The sequence below is a fragment of the Phyllobates terribilis genome, unplaced genomic scaffold (assembly GCF_046119375.1).
Source record: "Phyllobates terribilis strain yellow unplaced genomic scaffold, ASM4611937v1 Scaffold_5__5_contigs__length_657084704, whole genome shotgun sequence".
NCBI lineage: Eukaryota > Metazoa > Chordata > Amphibia > Anura > Dendrobatidae > Phyllobates > Phyllobates terribilis.
In genome coordinates, this window is record NW_027362765.1 from 461,026,643 (window position 1) to 461,042,955 (window position 16,313).

A 16,313-nucleotide genomic window follows, 5' to 3' on the forward strand; every position below is an offset into this window, starting at 1 on the left:
GCAAGTCTCTTCTTCCTGACGGATACCCTAAAAAGCTATGTCAGTTATGCATAAACCAGACACTGGCAGAAGAGGGTCCTGCTCTAACTTCTGGTTTAAAAACCTTAGTTAAAACAGAGATTCGCAAGGTCCTCTCCAAGAGAGTTAAAGAGAAAGTGAACTCGGACTGTGAGATCCTATTAGTCTTGGATGACCCCCTATCCTCTCCCTTCAGATAATGCAGCCTTTTGCTCAGCTTCCTCCTCTGATAGTGGTGTGGGACAAAATTGCTTCCCCCTTGGTGAAGTGGACGGATTGATTAAAATGGTTCGGTCCACTATGGGCATCACAGAGGCCAGGCAGGAGAAGTCAGTCCAGGACGTTATGTTCGGGGGGCTGGGTCAAAGGAAGAGAAGGAGTTTTCCGTTGAACGAAAAGATTCAGGGCTTAATCCTTAGTGAATGGAAAAAAACGGAAAGGAAGGGCGCTCTACCTCCATTCTTCAAAAGGAAGTACCCCTTTGAGGAATCGGCCTCTTCCTACTGGGAAAAAGCCCCCAAGATAGATGTGGCCATTTCCAAAGCCTCTAAGAGTTCCTCCCTTCCGTTTGATGATATGGGAGCTCTTAAAGACCCCCTGGATAGAAAGGCTGATTCTTTCCTTAGAGGGACCTGGGAGACTTCGGCGGGAGCCCTAAAACCCGCGGTGGCAGCTACTTGTACCGCCAGGTCCCCAATGATCTGGCTGGACCAGCTTGAAGCCCATCTTAAAAACAATACCCCCAGGAAGGAAATCTTGGCGGCATGTCTCTTCTTCAGGGGGCGGCAGCCTTTCTAGCGGACGCATCGGCAGATTCTGTCAGATTAGCAGCAAGGTCGGCCGCCATGTCTAACTCGGCCCGGAGAGCCTTGTGGCTAAAATGTTGGCCGGGGGACATTCATGCGAGGACAAGACTCTGCGCTATCCCTTGTGAAAGGGGGACATCTTTTTGGGTCGGTTCTGGATGAGCTACTGGATAGAGCAAGTGACACAAAAAGGGGCTTTCCTAACCTATCAGCCCCCACGTACAAACTTCCTTTTCAGAAAAGAAGGTTTCTACGTAATAAGCGCCAGAAAGGTCAGGATAAATGGGAAGACCGTAGACCGAAAGGTAAAGGGCTCCTGTTCGGATCCTCTTCTGCTAGCCAAGGCCCCCGAAAACCGAGCCAATGACTCGCGGCCCAGGTAGGGGGGAGGTTATTGGACTTCTTATCTGCCAGGACAAATATTTCTTCTAATAATTGGATCCTTGGTCTGGTAGGTTCCGGCCTGAGACTCGACTTTCAGCGAGTCAGGACGAACCTCCCATGAGGGACCCCAAACCGATCCTCAACACGGGAGCAGATGGCCCTACAAGTGGAGGTCCTGAATCTGGTCCATAAGGCCGTCTTAGTGGAGGTCCTGATAGCAGAAAAGGGACTGGGGTTCTACTCACCGTTATTTTTGGTCACTAAACCTGACGGATCCTTTAGGTGTATTATTAACCTTAAGGCCCTGAATAAATTTTTGTTAATTCCCACCTTCAAAATGGAGTCCATTAAGTCTACTATAAAACTATTGTTTTCAGGCTGTCACATGGTAGTTTTGGATCTAAACGATGCATATTACCATATACCTATACACCGAAGCTTCCAAAAATACCTTAGAGTGGCCTTGGTCATAGGGGATGAAATCAAACATTTCCAATTTGCGGCCTTGCCATTCGGTCTCGCTATAGCCCCTAGAGTATTTACGAAGGTGATGGCTCATGTACGGGAACATAATGTGTTAATTATCCCTTACTTAGATGATTTTTTGATCATTGGGGACTCAGCCTCTCAATGTGTCTCCCATCTTAAATTGGTCTCCTCTATTCTGGAAGACCTGGGCTGGATTCTAAATCTGGAGAAATCCAGGGTAGTCCCTTCGAGAGTACAGTAGTTCCTAGGTATCATGCTAGACTCAGACCTCCAGATGTGTTTCCTTCCAGAAGCCAAAAAACAGAGGGTCAAAAGGCTGGTGGAAGGAGCTCTTGCGAACCCGGTCATGTCCCTTAGGGCTGCAATGTCCTTACTTGGTACCCTAATATCTTGTCTGCCGGGGGTAATGTGGGCACAATACCACTCCAGAGTTTTACAGTGGGACGTCCTACAGAATGAGGTCTCGTTACGTGGGCACTTGGAGAGACGGATGTTCTTATCTCCTCGGTCTATTGACTCTCTACAGTGGTGGGTGAATTTAGAAAATTTATCTCAAGGAGTTCCCTGGGTGGTCAGAATATCTGAAATAATTACAACTGACGCAAGTCTACATGGATGGGGAGCTCACTTGGGGGATATGATTGCCCTGGGGTTCTGGTCGGACGCTGAGAGAGCTCTTTCCTCTAATACCAGGGAACTACTGGCAGTTGATAGGGCTGTTAATCATTTCTTACCATTCCTTCACAATAAGAACATTAGGATCCTGTCCGATAATAATATAGCAGTAGCTTATATTAACCATCAGGGGGGTACTCGTGCTGGATCGCTAATGAGAGTGGCGGATCATCTCTTTTAGATCTCGGAACGCCATCTCCTCTCTTTGACAGCCCTCCACATCAAAGGGAAAGAAAATTCAAAGGCTGACTTCTTAAGCCGTCATTTTTTAAGGTAAGGCGAATGGGAACTAAAACAGGAAATTTTTTCCCTATTAGTCCGGAAATGGGGTTTTCCGGTGGTGGATCTCTTCGCCACAAAGCAAAACCGGAAGACAAAGGTTTTTTGCTCCCTAGATCCGAGAGAAAGGCCCCTGACCGTAGACGCTCTCCAAATCCCTTGGAACTTCAGTCTGGCCTATGCCTTCCCACCGTTAAACCTTCTGCCTATGGTGCTAAGAAAGATCAGAGAGGATAAGGCAAGGGTCCTCTTGATCGCTCCCTTTTGGCCCAAAAGGCCCTGGTTCTCATGCCTGAGGAACATGTCCGTCTCGGACCCTTGGGTCCTGCCCGACGTTCCGGATCTCCTCAGCCAGGGTCCAGTGCTCCATCCGTGAGCTCTGGGCCTCCACTTGACAGCGCGGAATTTGAGAGGTCCCTGCTAGAACTAAAAGGTTTTTCCCAGAGTCTAGTATCTACTTTAGTACGTAGTAGAAAGCCTGTCACTACCAAAATTTATGCAAAAATTTGGAACAAGTTTTTATTCTTTTCTAAATCTTCAGTGGATAAGGGAGTGCCAATTGGGAAGATTTTAGAGTTCCTACAAAGGGGCTTCGAGCTGGGGTTAGCAACGAGCACCTTGAAGGTCCAAGTGTCGGCACTAGGTGCTCTCTATAACTGTGTCCTCGCAGAAAACTATTGGATTTCCCGCTTTATAAAAGCAGTAGGTAGGTCCAGGCCGGTTACCAAAACTAATGTCGTTCCATGGGACCTAAACCTGGTTCTGAAAGCGTTAGCTGGGTCACCCTTTGAGCCGATAGATTCTGTATCCCTGAGATCTATTACCCTCAAAACAGCGCTTCGTGTAGCCCTAACATCGGCTAGGAGGATTGGTGATATTCAGGCTCTGTCCTCTGGCCCTCCCTTCACCCAGGTCCTGGACGACAGAATAATTCTTAGAGCAGATCCAGCATACTTGCCTAAGGTAGCTTCCCGAACCCTAGTAATCAGAGAGAAGCAGATTTCCATGCTTTAGATGTGAGAAGGTGTGTGGTTAGGTACCTTGCTGTCACTCAGCCCTTTAGGAGAGATAGTTCCCTGTTTATCTCCTATCAGGGGTTTAGGAAGGGGCTTAAGGTCTCTTGATCCACCATAGCTAGATGGATTAGGGAGGCCATTACGCTAGCCTATGTATCCAGTGGAGAGGAAGCACCGCGTGGCCTGAAAGCTCACTCTACCCGGGCGGTGGCAACCTCATGGGCAGAGAGGTCTGGTGTCTCGATGGAGGACATATGTAAGGCTGCTACCTGGTCTTCTCCATCTACCTTCTATAAGCACTATAGAATAGATCTGGGTGCTTCGTCTGACCTCACATTTGGGAGAAGGGTGCTCCAAGCGGTGGTCCCTCCCTAGAATCTTCATCTCTGCAATTCTCTTGTGGTGCTGTCATGGTCGACCTATAAAGAGATTAGTTACTTACCGGTAACGGGATTTCTCGGAGACCATGACAGCACCCTTATATTCCCTCCCTTCACCCCTTTTTGGGAGCACTTCTTATCTGTTTTCATTCTTTATTCTCACACATTGGTGTTGTAAGAAAATGTATATACTATTTGTTTCATGATTATGCTGCTATGTCTACTAACCAGGCGGTCCTCTCAATGCTCTGTAATCCAAACTGAGGCGAGAGGGAGGGCCGCCCCCTTTTAAGCCTGTAGGTTTCCTGTCCTTGGTGGGCGGATTCCCTCTCTCGTGGTGCTGTCATGGTCTCCGAGAAATCCCGTTACCGGTAAGTAACTAATCTCTTTCTGCATGGGCTCAAATAAAAAATTGGGAAATTGCTTTGGGTAAAATAAAAATTGTGCACCACAGTATGTGTCCCACTTATTTAACTTTCAAATGTGAGAGGTATGCATTATGATGCCCCCACAGTATCCTCTACACATGATGGCCCCACTGTATGATACCCTCATAGTGCTTCTTTTACACATTATGTTGTCCCCACAGTGCCCTAACACAAAGATACTCCACACAGAGTATAATTCCTAACACACCTTATGATGCACAGTGCCCTTCACACAATTTGATGCCTATACAGAACCCCCACACTCACCATTTTTGAACTCCCTACAGTACCTCCACACACAATATAGTGCCCCCTTCCAACTTAGAATGATGCCCCTGCAGTAGATTGGCGGAAAAAAAAATACTTGTCCAACCCCTTTCCCATTATGAGTAGAGCAGATCTCCACTCTGTGCCTCAGATGGCACAGATGGTCCTAAAAACATAGATACCGTTGAAAGCGGGACATGCCACTGACCTCGCAGGACAGCGGGACAGCTCACCAAATCTTGAAGTGTTCCGCTGAAAAGTTTGAAAATAACATTTATTTATTTTGCAATCATTCATTCCAATTTATTTGTTACTGTAAATCTTACTATATAAGCGGAGACTGGCTACATTTCCAGTATAGATACCATGACCTTCTCAGAATTCAGCAGCTAGGGCCCCACACTGATTAACTTGTGAAAGTCAATAATGTGAAAAGAATTTTTTTACAGTATATAGGGGTCAAGTGTGTAGTTTAAAGCTATTGGACTCCGATGGGAAATCTGCCAAGTTCACCCATTACCTGTATCCTCTCTAATTCTACTAATCAGAATGCATCCCCCCACCTACATTGCAAACCAGATTTTTACCATAGTAGTTTACTTTGGGTACATAGGATATAATGCTATATGGATTAGTTTGGTGTTTACATAATTCTTAAAAATTGTAACCTATTGCTATATAGTTGACGCTGACTGCTAGTCTTACAGTTGTTTTTTTGCAATGTATAAGCAGCTACTACAATTACATTCCTGCAGAATTTACTCACAACTCTCATAACCATTAAAGGTATTTAGATCAGATTACCCATGCTGTTGCTGGACTTGTATTTCTCAACATTACTTTTTCTTTCCCGAAATGTAGACTAATTATAACTAGACCATCATAAAGATATTAATCTCATGGAAGAGCTTTAATGGAGAGTTGGTCTATAGAAACATAATACAACAGTACTGTATATATCATAATACTGATAAATGAACACTATGTGAATCATTACCAAAATTCTATTAACTAGGCAAAAAAGAAACAAGAGGTTGTGTATGATATGCTTGGATTATCCATTTAATACCATATGATGAAAATAAAATTACAGGTAGAGAAAAGGAATAGAAGATATAAATATATAACATAGATAACCAAAATTATTATGTAAAAAATATATCCAATTTCATTAGAGTGGCCAATATTTACCCACCCTCCCTCCTAATGCAGCCACTTTGCATCTTCTATATTATTGTATTCAATTAATTTTGTGTCAATTGCCATCTCATCTCCAAACTCCAAATTGACAAATACTTGTATCCCTGCTTTCATTCTTGCTTTATAAGGACCTGTCACTTTCTCAAAAAAAATGAGTGAAAAATCCCTACGCTGCCATGATTCTAAATCTTTTTTCCAATTTGTGCCACGTCACTCCATTGCAGAGATATTCACATTTGTTGCCCCTGGAGTGCAGTATGTGAAATCTCTGCTTGAATTGCAACTGGGCATTTCTGCATAGTTTTCTCTGGGGGCCTGCACTTACATCCCTTCCTCTTTCCCAGACCCTGTCAATCACAGCTCGGCAGCTGATCTAGCTGTCTCCGACCCTGCTGAGATGTGATTGACAGCATTTTGGAGGAAGGGGTGAACACACACGACCTCAGAGAAGAGTGGGAAGAAATGCCCAGTTGGACTGTAGACAGAGATTTCACATACTGCGCTCCAAAAGCAACAAATGTGAATATCTTTGCAATGGAGCGACTTTGTTTCTTTTTATGCACTTTGCTGTGTTGTAAGAGGTTTTAATCCCGTGTGTGTTTTGATCTAAAAAAAAGTTTAATATATTTTAGCATCATACTTTTGGTAATCTATATTACATATTTACTTCCTTTTCTCTGCCTTTAAATTTGTCTCACCGTGTGGTATTCTATTTTGGGTCCATGCATATAATACACAACTTCTTTCTTTCCTTTTCTCTGCGACACTGAAATCGCAGCGACTCGAGATAATGACTACCTATGGTGTAGCATTGCGACCTGTGACATACTGCCACACAGAGTTGCAAATGTTTCAAATATGTTGGATTTTCTGTCTCTGGTCACAAGTCGCATGTGACACAGTTGCCATAGACTTTAATGCAAGTCACAAGTGACATGCGACTTGTCACCAACATGGCTGTTTATTTACAGCAAAATAAGAGCTCTAATTTATTATCTTTATCTCTTTAAATATTATCGTATCTGAGAATTGCTGTTGCTCGAGACTTGTCATCTGTGTAGACCAAGCCTTAAATGGATCGGTCGCCATATACCAAGTGCAACATATAACGAGGGTAGGTCTACTGGGCTTCAAAGGAGCTCCATGATGACAGACACAGAGGTCTTCAACAGACCCTGGGCTCTCATAGCATTGGTGCCTTGGGATCACATCACAGGGGTACATAGAATTACACACCCCCATGCCGGCAAGAGGTCAACATTGGCACTTAACAAGATAACAGTCTACATCGCACCATGATGAAAATGTATGTGACCAGTAACAAACAGGCTATCCCTACATGTGTCACAGCTGTGTAACAGCCGCGACACATGCAGCCGCGGCGGCTGAAACTGAAATGCCGAGCACGCCGGAACTATTCGGCGAGTACCCGAGCGTGCTCGTTTAAAGGGTTAAACGAGCACGCTCGCTCATCACCAGTCACAAGATTTCAGGCCTCTCTCATTATGGTGCGATGTAGCAGTAATATTTGGCCAACGCTGACAGTCACATTACACCAATGTCTTCCATATCTATCACATTATATTCTGTTTATAAACCAGATTTAATGAATGAAAATTAATTTTAATATTCACATTGGAAGCATGGAATCTGAGTCTCAGAATAATCTTTGTGTATTGTTATACAGTATAAGTATTTCTTTCTCCTTATTCCTGATGCCAGGTATGATTTTGTCTTCTGTATATCAGTGAGGATTTTAAATATGATATATATTTTGTATAATTTGTACTTTTCAGGTAGAGCTGCTCCTTATCAGGTATTGGTATAATGTCTCATCACTGTACGAGGGGTTTCAGATTTTATTAAAAAAAAATCTTTCTTTGTGAAAAGCAAAGATAGTGCATGACATACTTTATATCTGATAGACACAGGGCAATTGTCCTTGACATGTTATCGGTCACACATAGGCATTCTTGTCAAAATGTCTTGGTATTCCTCTCTGTCCATTGCGGTTGTTGTTCTGATCTTGGTGGCTTGTATGGGCAGATCTCACTGACTTAGCTCCATTGTAAGGATAATTCAGTCTGAAAAAGACAAAAATGCCTTAAGATTAATGGGTAACGTTTCTCCTTGTTGTGAGTGACATGCCAATGTAAGGAGGCTTATTCGTTGTGCAATGCTCCTCTGGGAAATTTAATATGCAAAATTGTCTCTTCAGAGAGGAAGAGGATTTGAACTCTATAACGCCACCTGTTGGAAGCAGCCAGATCAGTTCTCATTAGTGATGTGCGAGCGTGCTCGCCACTGCTCGGTACTCGCCCGAGCATCTCACTGCTCGAGATGCTCGGCGCTCGCCGAGTATTTCCAGGGTTGCTCGGCGGGAGCTCGGGTCTCCTCCCTGCATGTTTGGCACTCTTTGCAGAGCCAATGAACATGCAGGGATTGCCTGCCACTCACAGTAATGCCGTAGCCATGTTGGTTGTGGCATTACAGTGATTGGCTGGCAGCATAGCATCATCAGGTCTATATCAGACCTGGCTTCGCCATGCTCGTCACAGTCACTCCGGAATCAGACAGTGTAGGGAGAGGTGCTGCTGAGCTAGGGAGAGATTTGCTTGTGTATTAGGTAGTGTGGCGCCCCTGAGGGTTCAGTCGCCACAGAGGTACTGCATCTCACTCAGAGGTGTGGTATCTCTGTGGCACCCCAGGGGTCTGGTTTCCACAGTAATAGCAGTATTACGTCTGTGAGCAGGTGGGAGGTCTCCTGGGCAGGAATCCTAAGCATGCCACACCTCCTGCCCAGTCCTGGGAGGGGAAGAACTTCCCCTACATAAACTGGGGCTGAGGCAGGGTTAGAGAGAGGAGTTCCAGACAGAGACGGAGTCTGGTCTGGACACGCAGAAACAGGGACAGATAGACATCAGGAGCTCTGTAGGAGCCAAGGAGAAGCGCCAGGGGCTGGAGCTGTGCAGAGCTCGCCCTGGGAGAAGGTACTAAAACCGGACACAGGAGTCCGAGGCTGTGGGGACTAAGATATACCCAGCAGCAGAATCCATCTGGCAGGGGATTCCAGGTCCTCTGGCCATAAAAGCCCGGAGGCTCAGTCACAACGAAGGGACCAGCACCGCCATCCCGGAGCGGAGGCTAACAGGAGGCCCCAGGTCACCAGCCATACGGGTGAGCACCACACGGTATACCCAGGGACGTGGGCTACTTGTAACCGCCGAAAGCAGGGTAGCCAGGAAGGGTACAGACTAACGGGAAGGCCTACAACTCCACCTGGCCAGGGGAACTCCGGCTTACTCGCAGACTAACCAGGCCCCAACTACTAGCCAGTACTCCCGGGGGAATTTGCCTTGTACCATCAGTAAAGGCCCTGAACTGTACCCTCGCGTCTCCGTGCTTCCTTGTCGCACCGTTAGTGCTGGGACATCCACACCATCACTCCCAACATCACCCACATCCGCTGCCCTGAGGCCATACCTCTCCCGTTGGGGGTTATATTAACATTGCTGCACACCTATACCACCGGCCTCAGCGGTCTGCCCTGCAGCGGCGGTTTCATAACCGCATTCAACGGGTGGCGTAGTCGGACACTAATACCATCATACCAATAACTGCCACTTAGTTTGACCACCCTGGGCGCGGACCGGGTCACCGCCACACGAAGACTACTACCCCTATCGGATCCGGCTCCGGGTATCCCCCGCGCGCACGCGCGCCGCACTACAGCACTGGCCCAGGGGGTGAGTAAACTTTGGCGTAGTCGGCAGGATTACGTGCCCGCAACCACCGGGTACTGCGTGCCTGAAAAAAGAGACTTTTATACTTACCTGTGGTGAAGTTTCCCGCCGTCCGGAGTCATTTCCCGCCATCCGACGCCATCTTCTGCCTTCTTCCCGCCATCCGTGGAGTTTTCCCGCCATTGGACGCCATTCTGAGGGCGCCGCGCGGGAAGAAGAGGGGCGTGGACTCCGAAAGCCCACGAGAACTGAAGCCCCGCCTCACGTCCGGACGTTGCGTAAGGTCCTGGAAGGAGCCCAGCAGACGCCGACGTCACAGGAGCGCGACGGAAGGTCCTCAACCCTGACGATCCACTGCGGAGCCGCGGCCTACGGAAGAGGATCATCGCAAGGTAGGCCACGGTCCACTAGGGGGGAGGAGGATGTCGGATACGGAGGAGAGCTTCACCGCCACAGCCGCCGCCAGCGCCACCGATGCTGCGGTCATGCCTTTCACCATGCCCTATATCCCGGGGGCAGCCTGGCTACCCCAGTACTCAGGGGAGTCACATACCCTAAATGACTTCAGAGAAAGGCTGGATAGCCTCTTCCAGGTGTATCCCCTCACGGAGGCGCAAAAAGTGAGCATCCTGGTGGCCCAATTAATCGGGGCAGCCCAAAGGGAGGTAAAGTCCTGGCCACCTGGGAGGAAGAGGACTGTCAGAGACATACTAACCCGGCTGAAAGACACATTTGACACCCGCACCTCAGCCGAAATAAAACTAAGATTTTATGGGTGCAAACAACGGGCACATGAGAGTATAAGAGACTATGCTCTAAACCTACAAGAGGCCCTGAGAGCCATTAAGCAGGCAGACCCTGACAGCGTGGGAAATGAAGATAAGCTGTTGACTGAACAATTCATTGAGGGTCTACTGTGCAATGCCCACCGGACCCAGTTGCGGGCAATGGCCTTACAGGACCCTGACCTGGACTTTGCACAGTTCAAGGACAGAGCCATCCGGGTGCTCCAAGAACCGGCACCAGGTGGCGCTGTGACCCACAGGCGCCCTGCTATCACTTATCACCAGGAGACGGCGCCCTTGTCTGCAGGGCCTGTGGGAGCTGATGCGCAGGCTTTAAACAGTGACCCGGCTACAGACCTGCACCATCAGGTCCAAGAGCTAACTAAAAGCGTTGCCGCGCTAACCCGAACTGTGCAGTCTTTACAGGTTTCTACTGCAGGGAAGATCGAGCTGGCATCCGGACCTGAGGACATCCCGTGGCGCCGACCAAGGAGGACCCCACCGGCCAGAGGAATACCCAGCGATCGATACAACGAGGACGGACGACCTATTTGCCGCCGCTGCAATCAACCCGGACATGTGGCAAGGTACTGTCATTTAAACGGGCACAACCTGGGGTAGAGGGCCAACCCCCAGGCATAAGACCATCAGGCCCATCAAACTGGCGTGATAAATACGTAGGGGGACGTCCAATCTTGCCTGTGGTACTGGATGGCATTCCTATGAGTGCCCTACTAGACACTGGGTCACAGGTCACCACCATCCCGTACGTGCTCTTCAAGCAGTACTGGAATGATTCGGACATAACCCGCTACCCAGACGACGACCTGAGTATCATCGCCAGCAATGGTCAGCCCGTGCCGCAGGTGGGATTCAAGGAGGTGACCATTAAAATCGGTAAAGTCGAACTGGCGGCACAAGGACTGATTATAGTGGACATAGACCGTCATGAGAGTCACCCTAGAATCACCCTGGGAACCAATGTAATTGAAAATTGTCTTGCAGAGGTGATTCTCATTTTACAGCAGGTTGCCAAGAACGCCAGTTCCGGCCAGCAGCGTGTGCTCCAAAAAGAGATCCGGGCGCTGATGAAGCGGCAACAGGTGGAACTATCTGGTGGTGAGATAGGTAGCGTGAGAATGTGTGACCCGTTCCCTATTGCCATGTCCCCAAAAAGTGAGATGATGATTTGGTGCCGGGCAGCTATTGGTCTAAGAGGTAGAGACTACCAAGCAATGGTAGAACCCGTCTACTCAGACAGTAGGCCCACCATTTTGACAGCACGGGGGGTGGTCGATGTACGCCATGGGAGGGTGCCCGTTCGCATCATAAATATCGGTGAGAGAGAAGTACACCTGCCCCGGTATGCCACGCTAGCTAAATTGTTCACCATAAACCAGAATTCTGTACAGGCCGTAGAACCCTTGCCTCCATCTCAACCAGAGGAAGGTAACGGCTCTAAGAAACCAGTGGAGGACTGGTGTCGGCAACTACATCTGGGTACTGACTCCACTCCCTCACACCAGAAACAAGGAGTCTATCGGGTGGGTCAAGAGTACGAGAGAGTGTTTAGTAAACACCCGTTAGACTTCGGGCGAGTAAAGGGGGTAGAACACCACATCCCCACGGGAGACCATCCTCCCATAAAGGAGAGATACCGACCCGTACCCCCTGCACACTACCAACACGCCAAGGGGATGCTTAGAGACATGAAGGAGGCTGGGGTAATCAGGGACAGCTGTAGCCCCTGGGCAGCTCCACTAGTCTTAGTGAAAAAGAAGGACAACACTATGAGAATGTGTGTAGACTACAGGAAGGTCAACCGTATCACACACAAAGATGCGTACCCGTTACCAAGGATAGAAGAGTCCTTAGCTGCATTAAAATCTGCTAATTTCTTCTCTACTTTGGATCTCACTAGCGGGTACTGGCAGGTTCCTGTAGCAGAGGCAGACCGAGAGAAGACCGCATTCACCACCCCGATGGGTCTCAGTGAATTTAACTGTATGCTGTTCGGGCTCTGCAACGCACCAGGAACCTTCCAACAGTTGATGGAATGCTGTCTGGGACACCGGAACTTCGAGACGGTCCTGTTATACCTGGATGATGTCATCGTCTATTCAAAGACCTACGAGGACCACCTGAAACACCTGGCAGAAGTGTTCGAAGCTCTGGCAAACTACGGCCTAAAGGTGAAACCCTCCAAGTGTCACCTCCTGAAACCAAAGGTGCAATACCTGGGACACGTGGTGAGTGCTGACGGAGTGGCTCCTGACCCTGATAAGATCACCGTGATTAAGGACTGGCCAAGACCCTCCAGCATAAAGGAAGTGCGGCAGTTCCTCGGGTTGGTAGGCTACTACCGAAGATTCATTCCCGGTTTCACCAAAATGGCAACCCCTATGCAGGACCTCCTGATAGGTCAATCTCGAAAAGCCAAAAACCAGAAGCCGCCCTTCAGGTGGGAAAAGCTGGAAGAGGAGTCCTTTTGCCAGCTGAAGATGGCCCTCACGGGGGATGAAATCCTGGCATATCCAGACTACAGCCAGCCCTTTATCCTCCACACGGACGCAAGTAACATCGGGCTAGGAGCCGTGCTGTCCCAGATCCAGCAAGGAAAAGAACGGGTAATCGCTTACGCTAGCCGAAAGCTACGACCCACCGAGAGGAACCCTGAGAATTATAGCTCATTCAAACTGGAGTTCCTGGCAGTAGTGTGGGCAGTGACCGAACGTTTCAAGCATTACCTTGCCTCCTCCAAATTCATCGTGTACACGGATAACAACCCGTTGACACACCTGGACACTGCAAGGCTCGGTGCTCTGGAATAGAGATGGATGGCTCGCCTGTCCAACTTTGAATTCACCATCAAATACCGGGCATGACGCTCAAATGCCAACGCGGATGCCCTGTCTAGAATGCCGAACTTACCGGACGTAGGGGAAGATCCAGAAGATCTGGAAGAAGTTGAGCTCCCTGCGTTCCACCGTCATGGGATTACCCTGTATTCCCACCGTGTGAAGGACAGGCGCTCCGCGACGTTCAATCCCTTGCCCCACTACAACTGGGCGGAGACGCAAGACAGTGATCCTGCAGTCCGTCTGGTGAAGGAAATGCTGACCCAAGCCGATGCCAGTCTGGACCCAGACGCCCCAGAGGAGACTAAGCAACTGTGGAAGGAGAAAAGTAGGCTGTTCCTCTACAGGGAGAAGTTGTGCCGGAGAATGGTTAACTCTCGAACACATGAGTTGACCTGGCAGGTAGTGGTCCCCAGACGAGACGCGGCTATGATTCTGGAGGCGTACCACAACGGAGCAGGACATTTCGGGTGGAAGAAGCTGGAGTTCTTGTTGCGTGAACGGTTCTACTGGGTAGGCATGAGAGGAGCCATCGAGAGGTGGTGCAGAGACTGTGGACCATGCCACCTAAGAAGGAAGGACCGTGCCAGCCAGAAGACTCCCTTGCAGCCCATCATCACCCGACAGCCACTGGAACTGGTAGCCCTGGACCATGTGAAACTGGCTCCAAGCAGATCTGGGTATGTCTATGCCCTCACAATCGTAGATCATTACTCCCGGTTCCTGGTGGTGGTCCCGGTCAAGGACTTAACGGCTCAAACAGCAGCTAGAGCCTTCCAGCAGCACTTCTGCCGTCCACACGGGTACCCGGACCAAGTGCTGACAGACCAAGGGCCAGCCTTCGAAGCGGAAGTCTTCCAGGAGTTCTGCAACCTGTATGGCTGCACGAAGATAAGAACAACGCCCTATCACCCACAAACTAATGGACTCTGCGAGAAGATGAACCAGGTGGTGATAGACCTCCTGAAAACATTGCCCCTGGAAGAACGCAGTCTGTGGCCTGAGAAGCTGCCTGATCTGGTGGACCTATACAACCACATCCCTGTAGGTTCTACCAACTGTACCCCGGCTTACCTAATGAGAGCGAGGCCTGGTAAGCTGCCTATCGACCTGGATATGGGAGTCCTGACGCCCGAGGACACCTCGCCAGAGGCAGACTGGGATACAGGACGGCAGCAGCAGTATCGGAAAGTGCAGGAGAGCGTGGAGCGAAGTCTGTCTCAAGCTAGAGAAAGGCAAGAGAAGGCTTATAATCAGTATGCTCCCGCTGTTCCCCTGGTACCTGGAGAGCAGGTCTTGAAGAGGAAAAGACGGCTCCACAAGTTGGACGACCAGTGGGAGAAGGACCCGTACACCGTACTGCCATCAAGCCATGAGAACCCAAAGATTTGCGTGATCAGTAAGGATGGAGGAGAAACCACAGCCGTTGTCTCCAGAGACCACCTGAAGAAGTGTCCCGAGCAGCTGCAAAACCCTGAAGAAGAAGATCAAGAAAACCCTCGACCCGCAGAGGAAAGGGAAGAAATGATCAGGACTGTACTCGGAGACTTCCCCCGGTCTTGGACACAAGTAAACGGTGCTGTCGTGGTACCCGTCCTCACCTTTCTCCAGCCAGCCCCGCAAGTGCCTACAGAGGAACCAGTAGAGCTGGAAAAGCAGCCGGCCCAAGAGGCAGAAGAGTCCACGCCAGCAGTACAGGAGGATCAACCCTCTGCTAGTAGTGAGCCTGCCGTGCCCCTAGTGAGCCAAAGAGTGCGCAGAAAGCTGCCCAGCTTACCCACAACACCTCCTACACCCTGTAGTGCAGAACCAGTTAGTGAGCTCCGTAGGTCCACTAGGGTTACCAGAGGCCAGATGCCCGTACGTTGGAGAATCTAAGTTGGCTAGTTGCTTTAACTATTTTATGTTTACCTGTTTTGTTGTAGCCGTTGCTAATTATGTTTTTCAGTTACAGATTTCTTTATATGGACTGACAGGTTATGGACAGTGAGTAACCGGAACTCTGTTGTAAATATGTTTGGAGCGTAACCCAGGAATGGACTAAAGACTGTTGAAGACTCGGGGCAGGACAGACCCCTACCTGGTTACGGCTCCCTGTTCTTTGGTGAAATGGACACCCTTATTGCTTCCCGGTTACGGACACGCCGTGACCATCTCATGTATTTAATTGTTATTGTTTATACCCTGTTGTGTTTTGAAAAAAAAATATATATATATGTTTAGTCCGGGAGTACTAAATTTCACTAGGGGGGAATGTGGCACCCTAGGGGTCTGGTTTCCACAGTAATAGCAGTATTACGTCTGTGAGCAGGTGGGAGGTCTCCTGGGCAGGAATCCTAAGCATGCCACACCTCCTGCCCAGTCCTGGGAGGGGAAGAACTTCCCCTACATAAACTGGGGCTGAGGCAGGGTTAGAGAGAGGAGTTCCAGACAGAGACGGAGTCTGGTCTGGACACGCAGAAACAGGGACAGATAGACATCAGGAGCTCTGTAGGAGCCAAGGAGAAGCGCCAGGGGCTGGATCTGTGCAGAGCTCGCCCTGGGAGAAGGTACTAAAACCGGACACAGGAGTCCGAGGCTGTGGGGACTAAGATATACCCAGCAGCAGAATCCATCCGGCAGGGGATTCCCGGTCCTCTGGCCATAAAAGCCCGGAGGCTCAGTCACAACGAAGGGACCAGCACCGCCATCCCGGAGCGGAGGCTAACAGGAGGCCCCAGGTCACCAGCCATACGGGTGAGCACCACACGGTATACCCAGGGACGTGGGCTACTTGTAACCGCCGAAAGCAGGGTAGCCAGGAAGGGTACAGACTAACGGGAAGGCCTACAACTCCACCTGGCCAGGGGAACTCCGGCTTACTCGCAGACTAACCAGGCCCCAACTACTAGCCAGTACTCCCGGGGGAATTTGCCTTGTACCATCAGTAAAGGCCCTGAACTGTACCCTCGCGTCTCCGTGCTTCCTTGTCGCACCGTTAGTGCT

The 16,313-nt window shown here is 49.3% G+C and overlaps 1 protein-coding gene across 1 annotated transcript in view; it reads right to left on the reverse strand.

Moving 5' to 3' along the window:
• Positions 1-7,899: 7,899 nt before the first annotated feature.
• The window catches only part of LOC141271265 (claudin-10-like), a 28,520-nt gene continuing 20,106 nt past the window's right edge, over positions 7,900-16,313 (reverse strand). The window contains exon 5 of the mRNA XM_073681385.1: positions 7,900-8,026. Coding sequence (XP_073537486.1) covers positions 7,900-8,026 — 127 coding nt within the window. The remainder of the gene's footprint in view (positions 8,027-16,313) is intronic.